The sequence below is a fragment of the Gracilinanus agilis genome, chromosome 2, assembly GCF_016433145.1.
Source record: "Gracilinanus agilis isolate LMUSP501 chromosome 2, AgileGrace, whole genome shotgun sequence".
NCBI lineage: Eukaryota > Metazoa > Chordata > Mammalia > Didelphimorphia > Didelphidae > Gracilinanus > Gracilinanus agilis.
In genome coordinates, this window is record NC_058131.1 from 78,723,862 (window position 1) to 78,744,147 (window position 20,286).

A 20,286-nucleotide genomic window follows, 5' to 3' on the forward strand; every position below is an offset into this window, starting at 1 on the left:
CTCATATACTGCACTTAATTTGTTAAGACTACTTGAAAAATAATTTTTTATAATTAGAATAGGAACCTCTCATTTATATATCATCTCATAGTGGTATGTAAAAATGTTTTCTTTACAACTACTCTTAGAGGGAGATTGTGCTAGGTTCCAGTCCTTCCTTTACACTGCTACCAAATACATGATAAAATAGGAACTTAATATTCAAAGCTTTCCACAATCTTATTTCATTATATTTTTCTAGTCCAATTTACTCTTTCCCTTGACCTATTATCTAGTCAAACTAGACTACGGACCAGTCTCCCATTTTACCCTTTCTCCTCCATCTTTGTGCATTTATATACATTATCCTCCATGACTGACAAAGGCTTCCACCCTGTCAGTGCTCTGCACATAGCAGGCACTTAGTAAGTGACTGTTTCATTGAACTAAAACCTTTTTTTTTCTTTAAGGCTCAGATCAGGGAATTATTTCTCCATAAAGTTTCAAGTATAAGTCACAGAAATTTTTAATCATCTACATTTTAGAAAATTGCTGTTAATTTTATGTCTTCCACTTTTCTACTGGATACCGGATACATTACTGAGCATATAATAGGTGCCAAACAAATATATCTGAATTGAATATAGACTATAAAGTCATAACCATTTTGTTAATGTAGATTTCATAGTTGTAGTTGAAATAATATTGGGGTCTTGGGGATGGGATTGGATGTTATTTAGGCCAGTCTCAGAAGAGTAGCCTGGGTTCTGGGAAGGCCACCCAAGGACATGGTGGGCAGAGCCAGACACTGAGATGAAATTCAGACCTACTGAGATGATATATAAAAGCCGTTTAATTGTAACAAGGGAAAGGTAAAAAGGTAATTGGAAACCTTAATCTAAAAGTATCTATCTAGAACCCCACAAGAATTAAATGACCTGTCACCAGGAATCTTCTTGGAATTAGCCCTGCACTGAGCTCACCTATCTATCTAGGGACCCAGACCCTAATATAAATATCCTACACTAACCCAAAACAACCCCCCTTTTGGTGGTAATGGAAGTAGTTAAGCAGCTAGGCCAGATAGGGCCCAAGGAGAGGTTTTGGATCCACAAGGATCCCAACCAGATTCTCACAGACAGATGGTTCAGCTGTACAGGATCTTCAGGAAACTTAGTAGATGTTTCAATCAGGTAACAGGGAAGCAGGTAGGATGGAGAAGTCCAGATATACCACAGCCAGCAAAGGAAGGTATCCAGTAAAGAGAGACAATGAAATCTCCAGAATAAGCTAACTGACTCTCTCCAATAGAATTCCTTACTCTGCTGTCTGATGCCTTTGCCCTTTGCACACACACATAACTTTACTTATAATATAGTAACATAGAGTTTCAAAAAACAATAATTCTGATGCTGTCTTTTTTTGTTGTTGTTGTTTTAAAGTGCATTCAATTCTCCTGATTACAGCCTGACCCAGATTAAACTGAAATTGGGAAATCTTTAACAAAGTTACAAAAATAAAGTAAAACATAGAAAATGTTAATATGTGGTTTTTCTGAGTCAATATAAACCTGGGGGAATCTTTCTTACGTTTTAGTGGATTCTGTTTCCATTTGATTTTTTTATACTCCTGTTCTAAAGAATCTGATTTTGAAGTAATTGTATATTAAAGTACATTTTCCAAGAGATCTTAAAGGACTAGATAGCTATTTTTTTCAAGTAAGTGTAATTTTTCTAGAGGCCAGAGGAGGAACTCAAGGACTTTTGTACTTTAATACTGAAAGAAATTAATCATAAAAATTTGATATGTAAAAAATAAAGGTTTTCTGAAATAATAAGCATATTTTTTGTTTATATAAGTTGCCTTTTTATTGCTGTAGGCTAGCATGATTTTTTTCCCTTTTTCTTTTCAGTCACATAAATAAAAGAACCACATACTTGGATCCACGACTGGCATTTACTGTTGATGATAATCCAAAGAAGCCAACAACCAGACAGAAATATGATGGCAATACTACTGCTATGGAAATACTTCAGGGTCGTGATTTCACTGGAAAAGTGGTTATAGTTACTGGAGCTAACTCAGGAATAGGTAGGCCAGTATTTAAATTTATTGAGAATGCTGTAATGAGAACCACTTTCAAAAGTTCTATTCATAGTAAATTTGGAATAGCCACTTCACTCTCTGCTTCTAGGAAATTATATTTTTATGTATTATACTTGGACTTAATGTGCCATTGCAATCATGGCCTTTCTTTCCAAAACTCATAGTAGTTGGTGCATCATCATGGAGGGCTTTACAAAGCCTGACCTTGAAACTGAATATTTAGCAAAGATATTGGCCAGTTTGTCATTTGGAAGGAATAGGTAACAGATTCTAGATGTCAGTTTTTCACCATCAATACATTTGGTCTCTGCAGTATACAAAGTAACTGTATAGATCCTTGAGCAGTTTAGGAAAACCAAAAGTATTTGGTACCATTAACCTGATTATAGTGTATATAATGTTGGAAAAATAATGTGATAACACTTTATTACCAAGGATATTACAATCAGACTTACATTAATTCCTTATACACTTTAGTCCCAATATCTTTCCTTTTACTTATTGCTTCTCTTACCTCTGGAGAAACAGAATAACTTGGACATTTTATGATGTAAGCATTTGGTGCTTTTCCCTCCCCCAGTTGGTAGTGTTACTGAGGGAGTGGGAGAGGATTCCAGTGGATACTCTAATCTAGACTAAACTCTGATATACTTGGGAGGGACCTAGGCGATTTTAAGCCTGTGTATAAACACATGCAAGAATTTCCTTTCTTCTCCTCAACATCCACCTTTCTTTAGTTTTAGAATTTTTTTTTTCTGTATATGTGGGAAATCCCCTATGTTAGATGAATCTTTAGGTCTTTCCATTCTTAATGAACTTTTACACTGGTATTCTCCTTTCTATCCCACCCAGCCACCTTTCTCATTCTATCCCATATTCTCCATTTGACATTTTCTGGGTTCAATTTCTGTCTTGACCGTTAGCCTTCTTGAAAACATACAGCTATTATTAGTATATTCAGCTTACGAGTTACATTTGCTATACATAAAAAATCTCTTGAGGGACAGCTAGGAAGCTCAATAGATAAAGAACCTGGCCTAGAGATGGGAGGTCCTGGGTTCAGATGTGACTTCAGACATTTCCTAGCTGTGTGACTCTGGGCAAGTTACTTAGTTTTCTAGCCCTTACTGTTCTGCCACAGAAGGTAAGGGTTTAAGCAAATAAAACAGAAAAATCCTTGAGTAACTAGTAAGTCCTCATTGTTTTACTCCTGTCTTAATAATAAGATTAATTTTTTTATTATTCCAAAATTTTCAAAACCAAACAAAACAAGTGTTTCTATATACAAAGAAAAAGAAGATAGTAGACAAATGAAATTGTGCATCTTCTGTATGTTTAGCTTACTTTTCTTCACATCTTCATAATAAATTCAGTCTACAAGTATCTTAGTCTTTCCCCACCATCCCTGCATCACAGAAGATATCATCAGGGAGAACAACAAGTTTATATATAAATTCTTTCATGTTTTACCTTTCTGTTCCCTTACTGGAGGTAACATTCACAGTTTGTTCTGGCAGTAATTCTGTGGCTGTATATAATGCTTTCCTGGATCTACTCATTTCACTGTTCATTATCTCATGTTGTTCTTTACAAGTTTTTAAAAAATCAGTTTGCTCATTGTTTCTTATGGCACAGTAGTATTCCATCAGAATCATTTGCTACAATTTGTTTAGCCATTCCACAATTGGTGGGCATCTCCTAAGTTTCCAATTTTTTGTCACCACAAAGAGAACTGTTATAAATATTCTGGAATATATCCTTTTCTCTTTCCCTGATCTCCTTGGGAAATAGACCCAACAATGGTATTGCCAGGTCTAAGAGTATACACATTTTTGTAACTTTCTGGGTGTAATTAGTGTCCCCATTTTCCCACATCACCTCCCAGTATTTGTCACTTTGTCCTTTTAGCCAGTCTAATGGTGTGAGGTGGTATCTCAGAGTTGTTTTGGTTTACATTTCTCTTATCAGTGGTGATTTAGAACATTTTTTCATATACCTATGTATGGCTTTGATTTCTTTACTTGAAAATTGTCTTTTCATAGCTTTTGCCCATTTATCAATTGGACAGTGGCTCTTATTCTTATGAATTTGACTTAATCCTCTCTCTGTTTTAGATATGAGACCTTTATCAGAGAAACTGTCTATGAAATTATTTTCCCAATTTTCTGCTCTCCTTCTAATCTCGGCAGCATGTTTTATTTGTACAAAAACCTTTCAATTTAATGTACTCAAAATTATCTATTTTATATTTCACAATGATTTTCATCTCTTATTAACTCATAATTCCTCTCCTATCCATAAATCTGATAGGTAGTATGTTCCTTGTTCTTCTAATTTACTTATGTCTCCTTTTATGTCTATAGCATATCTCCATTTTGATCTTATTTGAGTTAGTGGTAAAAGATAGTGGTCTATACCTAGTTTCTGCCAAACTAGCTGCTAGATATCCCAGCAATTTTTACCAAATAATGATTTCTTTGCTCAAGAATCTGGATTTATGATTTTTATCAAATACAAGATTATTATAATCTTTTATTGCTGTTTGTAGTATGTCTCTTCCATTCCACTCATCTATCTTTTTGTTTCTTAGCCAGTACCAGATAGTTTTGATAATTAATGTCTTATAATAAAATTTAAATAGACTTTCTCTCTAATTTTTTTGCCATTAATTCTTTTGCTATTCTTGATCTTATGTTTTCCCAAATGAATTTGTTACTATTTTTTCATAATTTAATTGGGATGGCCTTGAATAAGTAGATTAGTTTCGGTAGGATTGTCATTTAAATTATATTGGTGCTGCCCATTCATGAACAATTACTATTTCTCTAGTTATTTAGATCTGACTTTATTTGTATAAAAAGTGTTTTATAATTGTGGTTATATAGTTCTTGGGTTTGTTTGGGCAAGAATACTCCCAGGTATTTTATTCTATCTGTGGTTATTTTAAACAGAGTATCTCTTTTTTTAATCTCTTATTACAGGACTTTGTCAGTAATATATAAACATAAAGATGATTTATGTGGATTTATTTTATATCCTGCTACTTTGCTAGAATTACTTACATTTCAACTAACTTCATTTTCTGGGATTTTCCATATATTACCATCATGTCATCAGCAAACAGATAGTTTTATTACCTTTTTGCCTATTCAGATTCTTTCAATTTCTTTTTCTTCTCTTATTGCTATCACTATCATTTTTAATACCATGTTAAACAATATTGGTGATAATGGGCAATAAGATTAAATTTAAAAGTCCACTGTTTTTCTTTGGGATGAGAATATTTTTCTTTGTAAAAATTGTAGAATCCTTTTTTTTTCCTCTACCCACCAAATTCACTTCCTTATTATTCTTTATTATTAGTTATAACCACTACCTTGATAATGGTATTTGAAAGAAATTTTGTTATTGGGAGTGAGGAGATATCATTTTTAAAATCACACTCATGCTGACTAATACTTGTAGAATTTTAAGTACTTTCCTTTATGTGCCTCAGTGTCTTCCTCTGCAAAATAAAAGTTTAGCCTTAATGATCTCTTAAGGATCCTTCAGTTCTAAATCCTGTGATTTATTTTCTTTGGACCTTTAAAATTTTACATCCAAAATCAAAATTAAACTTTTGTCATGAATTATTCATTTTTATATCTCAAGAATGTTCTTTTCTCAGGGTATTTTTGGTGGTTATAAACACTGAGGTTTTCAAGTTCCTAAAAAGTAGAACTTGCATTGATAATCATGTGTTTTGAGAATGAGCTACCTCTCTGTCCTGCCTTCTAAAGCAAGCACTTCCTCCCTCTACTCTCTCCAGTAATCAGGGGGCTCACTGACAGCTTGAAATTTGCCTTCTGGGCACTTGAACTTGGAAAAGGTTCACCAACCCTGTTATAGACTGAAAGAATAGAACTAATTTGGGAGTCCAGGGGCAGTGTGTGTGTGTGTGTGTGTGTGTGTGTGTGTGTGTGTGTGTGTGTGTCTTTATCTGGGGTCAGGGGTCAGGCATAAGTCTGCGAGATTTTTTACTTTTATAACTTATCAGACATTTGATGGGGTGATGAACAGGGATTCCAGGTGTTAGTTTTCTTGTGTGGATTGGTAAAGTTTTTAACTTGCCTGGGGAACAGGGGAAAGCAGGTGATTCTGTTTTTTTTTTTCTCTCTTATCAGATAACTTTGTTGTAATTACATAGGGCATTGTATCTCTTCTCCATGCCTTTGACTGGTTATTCCTCATGACTAAAATGCATTACCTTCTCATCTCAGCTTCTTAGAATCTCCCTCTTTCTTCAAGACTCAGCTCAGGCTCCTTCTTCTATGAAAAGGCTTTCCTCATCTCTCCATCTGCTACTGCCCTCCCTCCCTCTCTGTAAACTCTGTGGGAGTAGGGATTTTTTCACTTTTTGTACAGTTGTATCCTGACATTGAAGGTGCTTGATAAACGTTTGTTGATTGAATGATTGATTTGTCATGTTGGTCAAATACCTAGGACTAAACAGTGACTCCTATTTGCCAGCCAACTGAACCCTTAACCACTGGTGTTACAGTTACATGATTTCATGACCTTGAGCAGGAAGTAGTATTTCTTAGAATTGTTTGGAGTCAGGAACCTGATGACTCAGAAAAAAATGAAATAAACTTTCGGATTATGAAAATAACTGACATTAGGATCTTATTGTTAAGTTTAGGAATATGGATTGCTGTGACTGGATTTTCTTGTCATGGTAAAATTTCAGAAAGATTTCTAATGAATAAATTTGATTATATGTACAAAAAACTTATTGTGAACTTTCTCCTAGTCTGCAGGTAGATATACTTTACCCAAAGTTATGATGTTCTACATTAGTATTAATGTTAAATATCTTAAAATACAGCAATGTTCATCCTTGTTAATTGTATTTCCAGTTAAAATTTGTAGCAGATTGAAATTGGAAAAGCAATTAAAAATGTATTATGAGGTTTGTGAAGTGCAAAAATTCTTTAAGAGTTTCAAACAAATCTACACCTATAATAAAACCTCCTTTTTTGATGTTAGAATTTAAACATGCCATAACATATGTTCCTTTTTACCTTAAAAACACAAGAGACACCTAGTCACTAATAAGGCAATTCACAAGGATGGACATTGTTGCATTTTAAAGATGAATTTTTTCTGTATTGATGAAGTAATGAGGTACTCAGTAACTGTGAGGGGAAGGTGGTAGAGGTAATTCATAGAGGGAAGGAAGGGCTTAAACTAGTTGACCTATAAGCTAAGTTACTACTCTAGGATTATGCTATTCTGTGAATAGTAAACCTGAAAAAGCTAGTAGTCATTAGAAGCTTTATTCCTAAATGACTTTCATGATACAGTCATGATGAAAGTTCCATTTACTTTTTGAAATTTTAGACTGTGGGTTCAGAAAAATGACTGGGAGTTTAAATAGGCAGGTCCAACTTTAATTTTGACCCTGAGGATCTATAAAATAAAATCAAACTTGTTCTTTCATATTAATTCAGATAAGTCAGCTTAGTATATGCCACCAAAATGCAGTCTTCTTTACATAGCTTAATAACCTTTTATTACTGTTGGTTCCCTGTGTTTTTAATAGTATGCCTTTTGCTTTGGGAAATAAAGTCATAAAAAAAGACATCCTCATATCTAATCTTTGTGAAGAAAAGTGGGAGAAAATAGCGATTTTCTGTGTTTTTCAGCAGATCTTATAGATTTCTATGTAAAGTATCCCCAAATGTGTTGTGTTGAAATCGTTAGTCATAGATTTAGGGAATTGGTGACCATTTCTGAAGCTTAATTTTCAAGTTACTAAGATCCCATGATAGAATTTCAATTTAAACATAGCATGCTACCATATTCTTTCTCATGCTTTCATAAATCTTAGGGACTGTATAGCCAGTTTCTTCCTTGAATTCCATAATTTCCACAGTAGTTTTCTTCCTATGGAGCAATAGATGCATTCTTTTGATTTTTTTTAATCTTATTTCCTAATAAGTATTCTATGTTTTCCCTCAGAACTTAACTTTTGTTTTTCTTTCCTTAATATAGCTAGAGGTCCCCACCAATCACCCTACCCAAGTATACCATTACATTTTAAAGTTATTCAGAAATATCCCTTCAAAACCACTCATCATGAGGTCTTTCGGGCAGGATATTCCAAAAGAAACTCCAGACTGGCTAACTGTTCACTGGAATCATATATAGAGAGAAGTAAAACTGAATCAGCCACCATATTTTTCCTTTTATATTCTGAGCCTGTAGAGATTCTGTTTGCATCAGAGAAACCTGGATTCAGGTGATGTTTCTGATGCATATTAGTTGGATGGCTGTGAATAAGCCATTAAGTCCTTTAATTCCAGTGTTCATTAGTCTTTATAGAATCTCAAAGTATAATATAAATGTTAGCTATTGTTATTTTTGTCGGAAGTAGCCTGGCATTGTGGAGAACAGGCTAGACATAGGGTCAGGAAGACCTCATGCACTAGTGAGCTTTATTGTCATGGAAAATCACTTAACTTTTGTGAGGATCAGTTTCCTCCTCTGTCAGATGGGAATAGTGAAGTCTGTATTTCATTTCAGATGAATAGTTATATAAAGCTAAAAAGAAATGATATGCATTAAGTACTTTGGAAACTTTAAAGAGTGACATAAATACCAGTTATTTTCATTTCTTAAGTCCCAGATGTAGATTGGTTAGGTAAGTTCTTATACTGGGGCTTCCTCATACTGAAAAAATTAAATACTTCAAATATTAATAACTTAAAATTATGATTCTGGGTATTGATGGGACGCATTTCTATTTAAGCTGGCAGGATTGGGGAGTATGTTCTTTCTTTTAAAACTATTCATAAAATGCAGTAAATTGTAGTGGGAGAAAGATAAATAAAATAGTGATTTTTCAACTTTTTTGGAAATTATGACTCCCTTCTCTTGGTACTATTTCCTTCCCCCTCTCCCTATCTTGTGTCTTAAACTAACAACACAAATGGTAAACCTGAAACAAACAGTAAACCTGACATATAATGTGTATGTATGTGTATATATGTAACATATATTTGCATATACATAGTATATATTTATTAAAATAAATTTTTATTGTTGCCCTTTGTTTTTTATATCACTTAAATCTTCCAAAATTTACCTTCCTTCTCTCACAAAAAGCCATCCCTTTATAAAGAATAAAACAGTAAAAAAAGTACAGTTCATTTTTCAATAAACAATGCATTGGAAGAGCCTCACATTAAGTAAGTATAGTTTTTCACAGTCATAATACTTCACCTTTGCAAAGAGGGACAAATAGATGTCTGCTCATTTTTCTTTTTCAAGGCCAAACTTAGAAATTATTATTTCACGGCATTTAGTCTTTTTTTTTTTTTTTTTAAACCCTTACCTTCTGACTTGGAGTCAATACTGTGTATTGGCTCCAAGGCAGAAAAGTGGTAAGGGTAGGCAGTGGGGGTCAAGTGACTTGCCCAGGGTCACACAGCTGGGAAGTGTCTGAGGCCAGATTAGAAACTAGGACCTCCTGTCTCTAGGCCTGGCTTTCAATTCACTGAGCTACCCAGCTGCCCCTGGCATTTAGTCTTGATTGCTATTCTTTCCAATTCCATCATTGTACTTTTTGGGTATATTGTTCTCCTGTGTCTTCTATGCTTCACTTTAATTTAATTATTCGAGTTCATATGCATGCTTCTCTGTATTCAACATGTTCATTCTTTCAACTCAGTAATATTGCATTACATTTGTATACTACAACTTGTTTAGTCTTTTCTCAATTAGTATATCTATTCTTTCTTTTTTTTTTTGACATTTTTTTTTAAACCCTTGTATTTCGGTGTATTGTCTCATAGGTGGAAGAGTGGTAAGGGTGGGCAATGGGGGTCAAGTGACTTGCCCAGGGTCACACAGCTGGGAAGTGTCTGAGGCCGGGTTTGAACCTAGGACCTCCCGTCTCTAGGCCTGACTCTCACTCCACTGAGCTACCCAGCTGCCCCCTCTATTCTTTATTTCTATCCTTTGCTACTACAAAAAGTCCCACTATAGATATTTTGGTATATATGAGTCTTTTTTTTTTTTTCTCATTGACCTCTTTGAATCATATGGCCAGCTGTGGGATCTCAAGAATAAAAATTATGGACATTTAGACACATTCCTAACATAATTCCAAGTTGCTTTTCAGAATGACTGTACCCAATCTGCTTCACAAATGTATTGAAAATTAAAGTGAATTAAAATAATTTTGATTTTAAAGGTTGTTTTTTTTCCTGAGACATACTTAGAAAAATATTGAGATGTCATAGATCAGTTTGAGAATTACTGACTTGAAGGCAAAGTAAATATTGTGCATCTTTAAAGAAATAAACCAGTTTATTTTGTTACATTGGAATATGTAGTTTTATAATGAAAGTTTTATTTAGTTCATTTGAGAAACTAAGATATCTAAAGTTGGGAATGTCATTTATGGATCTTATTGAAATCATTAATTTCATGTTCTGTTGCTGTATAAAGTGGAAGACTTAGAGGAGAAAAACATCTATATTGAAGAAAATACAGAATTTGGAATTATTTTGCAATGTCTTTCCAAGTCTTACAAGTAGTTTAGAATAAAACATACTTTGTATAATAGCATGCAAATGTCAAGAAACTTTTGATTGATTCTGTGAACTGAGCTACATTATACATAATGTAACACATAATACATTTTTTACACTCAACTTCTGATCCTGGACAGATCTCATCTATATCTTTCCATAAACTATGCATAGAAGATCTACTGAATATGATGGAGATTTTATTCTAGTTTTTTTAATTCCTTACGTGAAAATTAACAAACACTACTTTTTGAGGATGACAATAAGTGCTTTTGTTTCTATAACATATTGTTTCAGGCTGTTGCATATTTTAAAATGATCAAAGTATTTTTTTAATCAAGACTTTTTAAAAGTCTTGTTATCAATATAGTATTTTAAGAAATATCTTGTCAGCATTTAAACCAATTACCCCTGAGCTAATTTTATAACTTAATGTAAGCCATGAAAACTAGTTATTTGTTAGAACTGTGATTACACTGAATAAATTAATTTTGTATTTAGTCCTCCCTTTTACCCTTTAACCCAGAAGTAGATGGAATTTTAGTGACAATGAAAAAAGCTTTATTATATTTTTTAATATTTTTATTATTGTTTCTCCACTAGAGGGCTCTGTTGCCTTTTGAAATAATTAAACAAAAGAGCAGAAGGCTTAATGTAGCTCTTTTAGTCTTTTTGTGTGTGTGTGTGAATAGTACATTTTACAAAGACCATTTTGGGCCTTAAGTTCGTGGTGGAAACTATGAAATAACTGTGAAAATGTGATTAGTGTACTTAAAAATGTTTTTAATTAAATGGTAAGGATAAGGAGATCCATTTAGTAAAGAGATGCATAATGTTCAGCTTTCACAAGATTCTGCCACATTATATAAGGCTATATGTTCTTATAACATTATTGGTTTTGAGTGTCCTGCCCTGACAATTGTGTCATTTTTAGGAAATGAAATTTGGAATGTTTATAAATATAAATGGTTCTATTTTGAAATGCCTTGGTGGTATTGAGTTGATTAAAAAAACCTTACCTAGTTGCATATGATTTATTGTAAATAAATGATATTTGCTTATAATGGGAATTAATGTGTTTTTTTGGGCAGATGTCTTGTATAGTTTTCATTAAAACTGGGTACTGTTTACTTGAGAGTGAGCATGAAATATTCACTATAACTAGAAAGAAAAGCTTAGAGGTTTGACTTGTGATATAATAGGGGAACAGGGAAATCCCAGGTGGGGAACTCAGTATACTAACGCAGGTTTTAGGTCAGTGCCTTCTCTGTAGCTCAGGGTTTCAAGAATTTCCTAGAACACTGAGAGGATAAGTGACTAGCCCAAGGTTATGTGTTCGTCCTGGCATTGAAGCCAAATTTCTATCAACTTACACACATTAGATATAATCATATTAAAATAGCCAAAGCTTTGAACATTAAAATTGAAAGAAAATTAAATCTTGTTTTGATTGTATAATAAAATTTGAAGCTATCTATTATCGAACACTTTGGGAATAAAACAAATTTACCTAAAGATAATGGAATTTTTGACTTTGGGAACAAGTGATAGCTTCAAAACTTCTCAGACCCTCCCACCCATACCATACATTCATCCTAATCATGCATTATGGATTTTATATGCTAACATATATTGTACTTTTTTCTATCTAGTCTTGCTTCTATAGTTTTAAAAAATGCAATATTTTTTAAAAGTTAAGTATATTTTTAACATTGCAAAATTTAAAAAATTAAAGTTTTTTGGTTATTCATATAAAAAGAGATGTTTTTAAAGAAATTGTTAGAACTATAGAACTACTCTGGACATTATTAAGTTTTATTTTAAGATATTTGCTAATTATTAAGATCTCTACTATTATAGAGTATTTAAAATAGACATAGTTCCTATTATCTTTTCTCACAACACATTTTGAAGCATCAGCATTTAAACACAAGATGGTTTCTCAGCTTTTTTTCAGGGTGCCATTTGGGTTAATAAGTTTTACTTATATAGCTCTCTTAAGATTGGGCTGGGTTTGTTTACAATTTGCTCTACAGAAATGATTTACCAACTTAAGTTTATTGGTTCTCACAAGCCCTAAAAACAGTGTCACGTTTCATAATATCTTTCTACACAAACATCCAAATGAGGTAGTGTTCTTTAATGACCCAGGAATCATATTTTGAACTTAAATGCATGAAATTTATAAGAGCACGTATACACACATACATATCCACATTTCCCTTTTTTTGGGGTGTCCCTAGCACTTAACACAGTGTCTGGCACAGGTTAGGTGCATAAGTGCTAACTGATTGACTGATTGATAAGATTTGCAAAACACTTGTTTATTTAACAACTTATGGCTCTTTTGTTTTAATGAAATGTGTCTAGATAACAGCTTTTTTCACATACTGGCATCACTACTTTTTAAAGAGTGATTGTCATGTTTTTTCTTGTGCTTGACTTAATTTTATTGGATCCTTTCAGAAATAAACATGTTAGACTATACAGAGCCATAGAGTATTTAGTAATTACTATGTGCTCAGAACTGTGCTAACGGTTAGTACTACCAATACAATTTTAAAAAGATAATCTCTACACTCCAGAAGCTTACATTCTAATGAGGGAAGGAAACATATAAAAGGGAAAGAAAGAGGTATGGAGGAAAAGAAGAGTAAGACTGCTGTGGTGAAAGTAAAAAAATTCTGAAGAATGAAGCTCAGAGCCAGAAATGAAATGAGCCTGGCCTGGGCACTTCCAGAAGCTGCAGTCCAGGGTAGGGACTCAAAAATCAAAAGAGAGAGGGTCTTGCAGGGGAAGTGTCTCTGGGGTGGGAAGTCTAAGGAGAAGTAGGGGTTGGGATTCAAGTGAGCATAGTCTGGGCATCTCATTAAATGGCTAATATTTGCATTTTATAACCTGTGTATATTTTGAAAAGTATTAAACTAGAGTTTAGAAGACCGATATCTCACCCTGGCTTCATGGATAGTTCAGTTCAATCAATAAATCTCTAGTTATAATACTAAACTTCTCCTCTCACAACCCCCAGCTGTCATTCTTTCATCTTTAAACTAGACTGCAGTTACTCACTTTGATCCTTTTCAGTGGGGTGTTCTGATGATTTAGGGAATTCTTGAACATTTTATTGATTTACTAATAATTATATTAAATCCTTTAGTACCACATTGCTTACTGTATTATAATTAATTTGAAAAATATTTCCTTCTCTATCTGACTTGTTAAATATATGAAACTTCTGTTTCTTTAAATAAAAATTCAATCTTGTCATTAAGTTCAGGTCTTGAGAAATTACAGTATCATTTCTCAATTTATTTCTCTAGCAGTTTTTATGCGCATGAAATACATATAATGTCAAAAAGTTCCAGTCCTGTTTGTTGTCCTTTTCTTTTCCTGCTTTCAGGAGAGGATATCTAGGGTGCCCAAGATTGAAGAACAGGTGGAATATTAATTCTTTGAGTGTGGCTATTTTTTTTCTTTTTTAAACCCTTACCTTCTCTCTTAGAATCAACACTGTGTGTCTATGACCATACCACCCTGAACGCGTCCAATCTCGTCTGATCTCAGCTGGGTAGCTCAGTGGATTGAGAGCCAGACCTAGAGACGGGAGGTCCTAGGTTCAAATCTGGCCTCAGACAGTTCTTAGCTGTGTGACCCTGGGCAAGTCACTTAAACCCTATTGTCTAACCCTTACCACTCTTCTGCCTTGGAGCCAATACACAGTATTGACTACAAGATGGAAGGTAAGGGTTTAAAATTAAAAAAAAAAAAATCAACACTGTGTATGTTCATTTTTTGGTTATATTTATCTAGTCCAAAAGGGGTAATTTGATACCCTGTATCATTAAATTGATAAACTCTGAGGTTAGAGTTTGTTTGATTATGACTAATACCTTCCTGAATCTTCCTCTTATCTCACTTATGCCCCCTTTTTCTCTCATTTCCTTGTTGAATTGAAAATATTTCTATACCAAACTTTGAGATCGTATATGCACCCTCCTTTGACTAGTTCAGTGAGTGAAGTTCAAGTGATACTCATTTCCCCCAATTTTTTTCCTCCTTTTTTGTCTTGTCATCTTCTTGAACACCTTGATTATGTAGGATAATAAGCTTCCCTCACTCTTCCTCCTTCTTCCTTCCTTTTTGTATTCTTTTCTCTTTCTTTTCTTCTCTTAAGATAATCAAAACATAATAAAACCACACTTAGGACTTTATAAACTCCCTCTGTGAACCTTGATGATTTTGGCCATGATATTCCTGGGAGTTTTCATTTGGAGGAGATGATTGTTAGATTCTTTCAATTTTCATTTTTTTTTCTCTAGCTCGAATAGCTTTGAGTAGTTTTGTTTAATTACTCTGTGCCTTCTCACAGCCTGTTCCCCATTCCTATAATTCTCTCTTTCCTTATGTCTTGACTTCCCTATCTGCTTTCAAAATTCATCCCAAATCCTGTCTTCTCTGAAAGGTTTTTGGTAGTCCCTCCTTCTGCTAAATATCTCCTCTCTGAGATTACTGTCCATTCACACTTTATATACAGTTTCTTGTAGGTGCAGAGTTGTTTGTATATTTTCTCCCCTATTAGAATATGACCTTTTTGAAGTAATAGATCATGCTTTTTGTCTTTCTTTGTATCCTGTGTTTAGTATAGTACCTGGCATAGAGTAACTGCTTGATCGATTGATTTGCCATGAACCTTCTCTTGATGCTTCAGCTAGCATCAGTCTCTTTTTTTTCTGAAATTGTCAAGCATTTTTTTCTATATCTTTGCTTTTACCCATCATATTTCATTATACTTATTTGTGTATATGTCATATCTACTCTTAGAATCTAAATTTCTCAATGATGGACATTGTTACTTTTCATTTTTGTATCTATAGTACTGAGCACAGTGCATTACACATAGTGGGCATTTAATAAATGTTTATTAATTATTTTGTTGAGATCTGAGTTCTAAGCATTTCTCTGCCCTCATGAGGTATATGATTTTGGACAAGGCATAGAGGCTCATAGGCTTAGTGCAAGAAGGAGATTTAGTGGTGACCTGCTATAATATGTTCCTTTAAAAAATGAGTAAAGTGTATCTTGCCCCTACTTCACGTATATAGTTATCTCTGAGGTTCTAGCTTTAATGTTCTGTGAACTGATTCATCATCTTCTGTATCAAAGTTAGTATTTTGCACATTTTTCTTCTCTTTTATCATGCCTGTAATAGTCATTGGCAGGGAGGAAAGACTAGATTTTTTAAAATTTCTATTAAAGAAGACAAAAAAGATATGTTGATTTTAAAAATACTTTTTAAGAAAAACATTAAGAAAAATGTTATTTTAAAAATAACCTGTCAAACTTCTTTCTTTCTAATGCTTTCTGAAGGAACTTTGATACCAGTCCACTTGTTCACTTGTCTTTATGATTATTAGCATGACTTTCTATTATATTAGGTAGTTTCTTTCACTGCCTTTTCATGTACTCAGTAATTTCTCAGAAAATTGCAATATTAGGATAGAACTTTTTAGCACTTTATAGGGGAGAAGTTTAAAATTAATCCTATATCATTTGTTTTTTGATCCTGTTTATAAGTAATTGATTTTGCCCTGTAACTGCTTTTTGTCCTTTACTTAAGTAATGGTTCTTTGTTTCTGAACTTAGTTCATTTGGCCTATTTTGGGTTAAGTTTAAAAATCCAGTTATTTTTGACTCAAGGAATTTAAGTAACCTTGGAGAATGCATATGAACACGAGGGAGTTGGGTCTAATATCTCAAAAACCATGCTATCCTTCAGGGATGTCTAGTTAGCTCTATAACCAGGCATTTTATATTCAATCCCATGATGCTTTCTGCCCTGTTCTGTGCTTTGTTATGTACTTTTGCTCAGAATCTTTGGCATAAATATAGGCAAGCCACTGACTCATTTATTGACCGTTAGTGTGCCCTTGCTAATAAATGTTATCTTACTTCAAGACTTGCCCCAGTTTATCCTTTTTTAAAATTTTAATTGAAATACAGGGCATGTCACTTTTATAGATATGCAATAGGAAGAGAATAAAAAGGGAACAATATAGGAGACCTGAGTTCTAGTGCTGTTATTAACTATGTGATCCTGGAGTATTTCATTTTATCTTTCTGAATCTCACTTATCAATAAAATAGGGGTAATATTAGCACAATACCTTGTCTACTAGACATTTAATAAATGATTTTTTTTGTCTGTCAAATCTTCATTGGTTTATTTATTTATTGTTGGGGGTTATACATATATATTATCACTCAAACTTAAGTGATTATTTTGAATGAGATGAATGAGGTGATGTACGTGAAAATTATTAAATGAGATGATATATATAAAATATTTTATTCTTTTAAATTAAAAAATTTAATAATTATTTTCTTTCCCTTCCCCTATTTAAAAGAAAAACAAAATCCTTACAACAAATATGTATAATAAAGTAAAACATATTTTCATGTTCTCCACATTCAAAAATATGTTTTGTTCCATATTTTGACTCCATACCTTTCAGGTGTCTTCTGCAATCATGCAAATCATGTAGTCCTGAAATGCAAGGCATGATCATGCATTGATCAGACTTCTCAAGTCTTTCAGAATTATTTGTCTTTACAATGTTATTAAAATTATGTAATTTTTTCCCTTGTTCTGCCCACTTTTACTTTGGATCAGTTCATAAAAGTATTTCTGATTTTCTCTGAAATTATCTTTTACTGTTTCTATTGACACAGTAGTATTCTATTATGTTTGTATACCATATTTTGTTCAGCCATTCCCCAGCTGATGGGTTCTTTCCAGTTTTTTGCCACCAAATAAAGAGCTACTATAAATACTTTTTTGTGGGTCCTTTTCCTTTGGTCTTTTTAGGGCCTAGGGCTACTAGAGGTATTATTAGATCAAAGTATGTGGCAATTCAGAGTTGTTTTGGGCTTAATTCTGAATTGCTTTCCGGACTGGCTAAACTTAATTTAGAGTTCTACCAGTAGTCTTTTCCTACCTCCTTTTCAACAATTGCCATTTCTTTCTTTTTCTTTTCTTTATTTGTCTCTGCTAATCCAGTGATTGAGAGGTGGAACCTCAGAGTTGCTTTAATTTAAATTTCTTTAATTATTATTGATTTGGAGCTTTTTTTTTAAAACATGGTTGTTGATATTTAGTTTTTCTTCCTTTGAAAGCTGCCTGCTCATGACGCTTGACCTAACATGCAAATTTAGTATATCCTTGTGTTAGGGCATGCAAACACATTTTAGGAACATGATTTCATAGGAACAGAAAAGTAGCCAAAATTCACGTGAAACTGTTTTTCAGTTCATTTGGCATGATCTTGAAATTTAAAAAGTTGGGACTCTTGCCAGTAAATAAACAATTCAAGATCTTTTGTATTACAAGAGGAAGTCAGGTCATACTCTTTGGAGGTGATCAGGAAGAGAATGGCTGGAGGGTGTGAAGTAGAAGCTTTCCTTTTTTAATGTTCATTATCCAAAGCAGTGTCATTTGCTTGCTTCTCTTTTGCCTTACATTCATATCTCCCATTATTAGTATTGGTGGCAGTGTAGTTTAGATACAATTGTGAATCAGTGAGCTGTATACTGTGTTCTTATAAAAGCATAGACAGAATTGCCAGCTCTTTCTAGATTTCTGAAATTTTTTATTAATAAAAATAAAATGAAAGTGGAACTATCACTTTCAAACAGATTTTTTAATGTCATGATAGACTATACAACATGAAATCTATAAAAAATATGCTGCCACCAAAAACATCTTTCAAAACATAGCATTACTTTGAATAAATTTCATTTTCATATATTTCCTTTAGCTTTTTTATTTCTCCTAAAGAGTAAAGTAATAGTGTTTTTAAAAATTTATAGCAAGATTTGAGAAGTACTCATTAGTAGAATGATCAGCACTGAGTACTAAATACTCAATTATTATCAGCACTTTAATCAGTCAAGAAACATCCATTAATGTGCCAGACACTGCCATAAGTGCTGGTCATACAAAGAATGGCAAAAATAGCTTGAAGAAAGTTTTACTTCTAAGAACATGAAGAATGATCAGATTGAGTGTTTGACAAGATCAAGTGCTCTTACCAGACTTGTCTAACCCAGGGATGCTTTTAACTCTTTTGTGTCATAGACCCTGTTGGCAGTCTGAGAAAGTTTTTGAATACTTTCACAGCATAATGCTTTATGTTCATAAAATAAAATATTTAGGATTAGAAGGAAGCAGAGGGCTGAGGGCTCTGAGGTTTCCCTCTCATCTCCAGTGAAATCACAGGTCCTATCCCCTCCTGTCAGCGAGGGTAAAGTGGGTAAAGCATGGGGCTTGGGTTCAAGAAGATGTGAATTCAAATCTATCATCAGATATTTGCTGCTGGTGTGATACTGGGCAAGTAATAAGTACCTCCTAGGTTAAGCTCATCATTTCGAACCCTAGAACCAGAAGAGGGATGAGACCTGTAACCTCACTAGCATAGGGAATTCTCAGGAAAGGAAATTTCACTCTACAATTTTTGTATTAGAGAGTTTCCTAGGATGCTGAAAAATTAATGTCAGAGGCCACACTTGAACCCAGGTCTTCCTCATTTTGATCTCCCCCTCTCCTCCCTTATCCAAGTTGTTGGTGTGGCCTGTTGACTTTACCTTCATAACGCTTCTCATATATGCCCTCTTCTTTTCTCTGAAATTGCCCCCCACAACTACCCTGGTGCATGTTCCCATTGCCTGGCTTGTTGGTAGCTTTGTCTGTCTGCCTCAGGTTTTTCCCATTCAGTTTCTTCTTCCATCATAGTGATCTTCTTAAAGGCACAGATTTGACCATTTTAGTCCCCCCTCCCTATTCAGTAATGCTCTAGTGGCTTCCTGTTATCTCCAGGATCAAATGTAAATTTCTTTGGTGTTCTGAACTGTTCATAACCTTCCCCCACCTCGTAGTCCCCCTGGTGCCCCTTTCCAGGCTTCATACACTTGCAATCTTGTGCCCCTAGTTTCCTGTCCGTTCATTGAACAAGACTCCATCTCCAGGCTCCAAGCATTTTCGCTGACTGTACCTTGTGCCGAGAATGCTTTCTCCCCCTCTTTTCTGCTTCGTGGCTTCCCCATCAGGGCCTGCCTTTCATTTTTATTTGTATCTTCTAGCATGGTACAGGGCTTGGCACAGTCAGTGCTTAACAAATATTAATTTACAGACTGATTGACTTTTTGACTTCCAGGTCATTTCCTTATCCATTAGCTACTACTCATTTTGGGCTTTATGTTCTATTTAGAAGGGGTTTAACTACAGTAAACCAATAAGCATCCCTCTCCCACAGTAGCATGCCTATAGTACCTATCCTTTGTACATTTCCTTAAATGCTGTTCATTTAGTTCTGGGCCTCCATCTTCTTATATCAAAATAAAGAGTGTTGGAGGAGATCCCTGGAATCCTTTCCAGCTCTACTAGTCTAAGGCCACGTCTCCAGTACAGTAACATAATGTAAAGATGTTTGTCCCAATCTAGTTTTTATTCCTACCCAATTCTTGAGTCAAGGAGGACAAGTTTTTATCCTATTTTAACATTTCTTGGTCTACTCAGTGTTTTTTTTCCTTCAGAAGTTACAGTCCACTCAGTTTTGAATATCTTGACT

General features: G+C 33.9%; 1 protein-coding gene across 1 annotated transcript in view; it reads left to right on the plus strand.

The window, feature by feature from the left end:
- WWOX (WW domain containing oxidoreductase) overlaps nucleotides 1-20,286 on the plus strand; it is a 1,184,703-nt gene that overhangs the window by 13,108 nt on the left and 1,151,309 nt on the right. Inside the window, exon 4 of the mRNA XM_044663258.1 lies at nucleotides 1,892-2,070. Coding sequence (XP_044519193.1) covers nucleotides 1,892-2,070 — 179 coding nt within the window. The remainder of the gene's footprint in view (nucleotides 1-1,891; nucleotides 2,071-20,286) is intronic.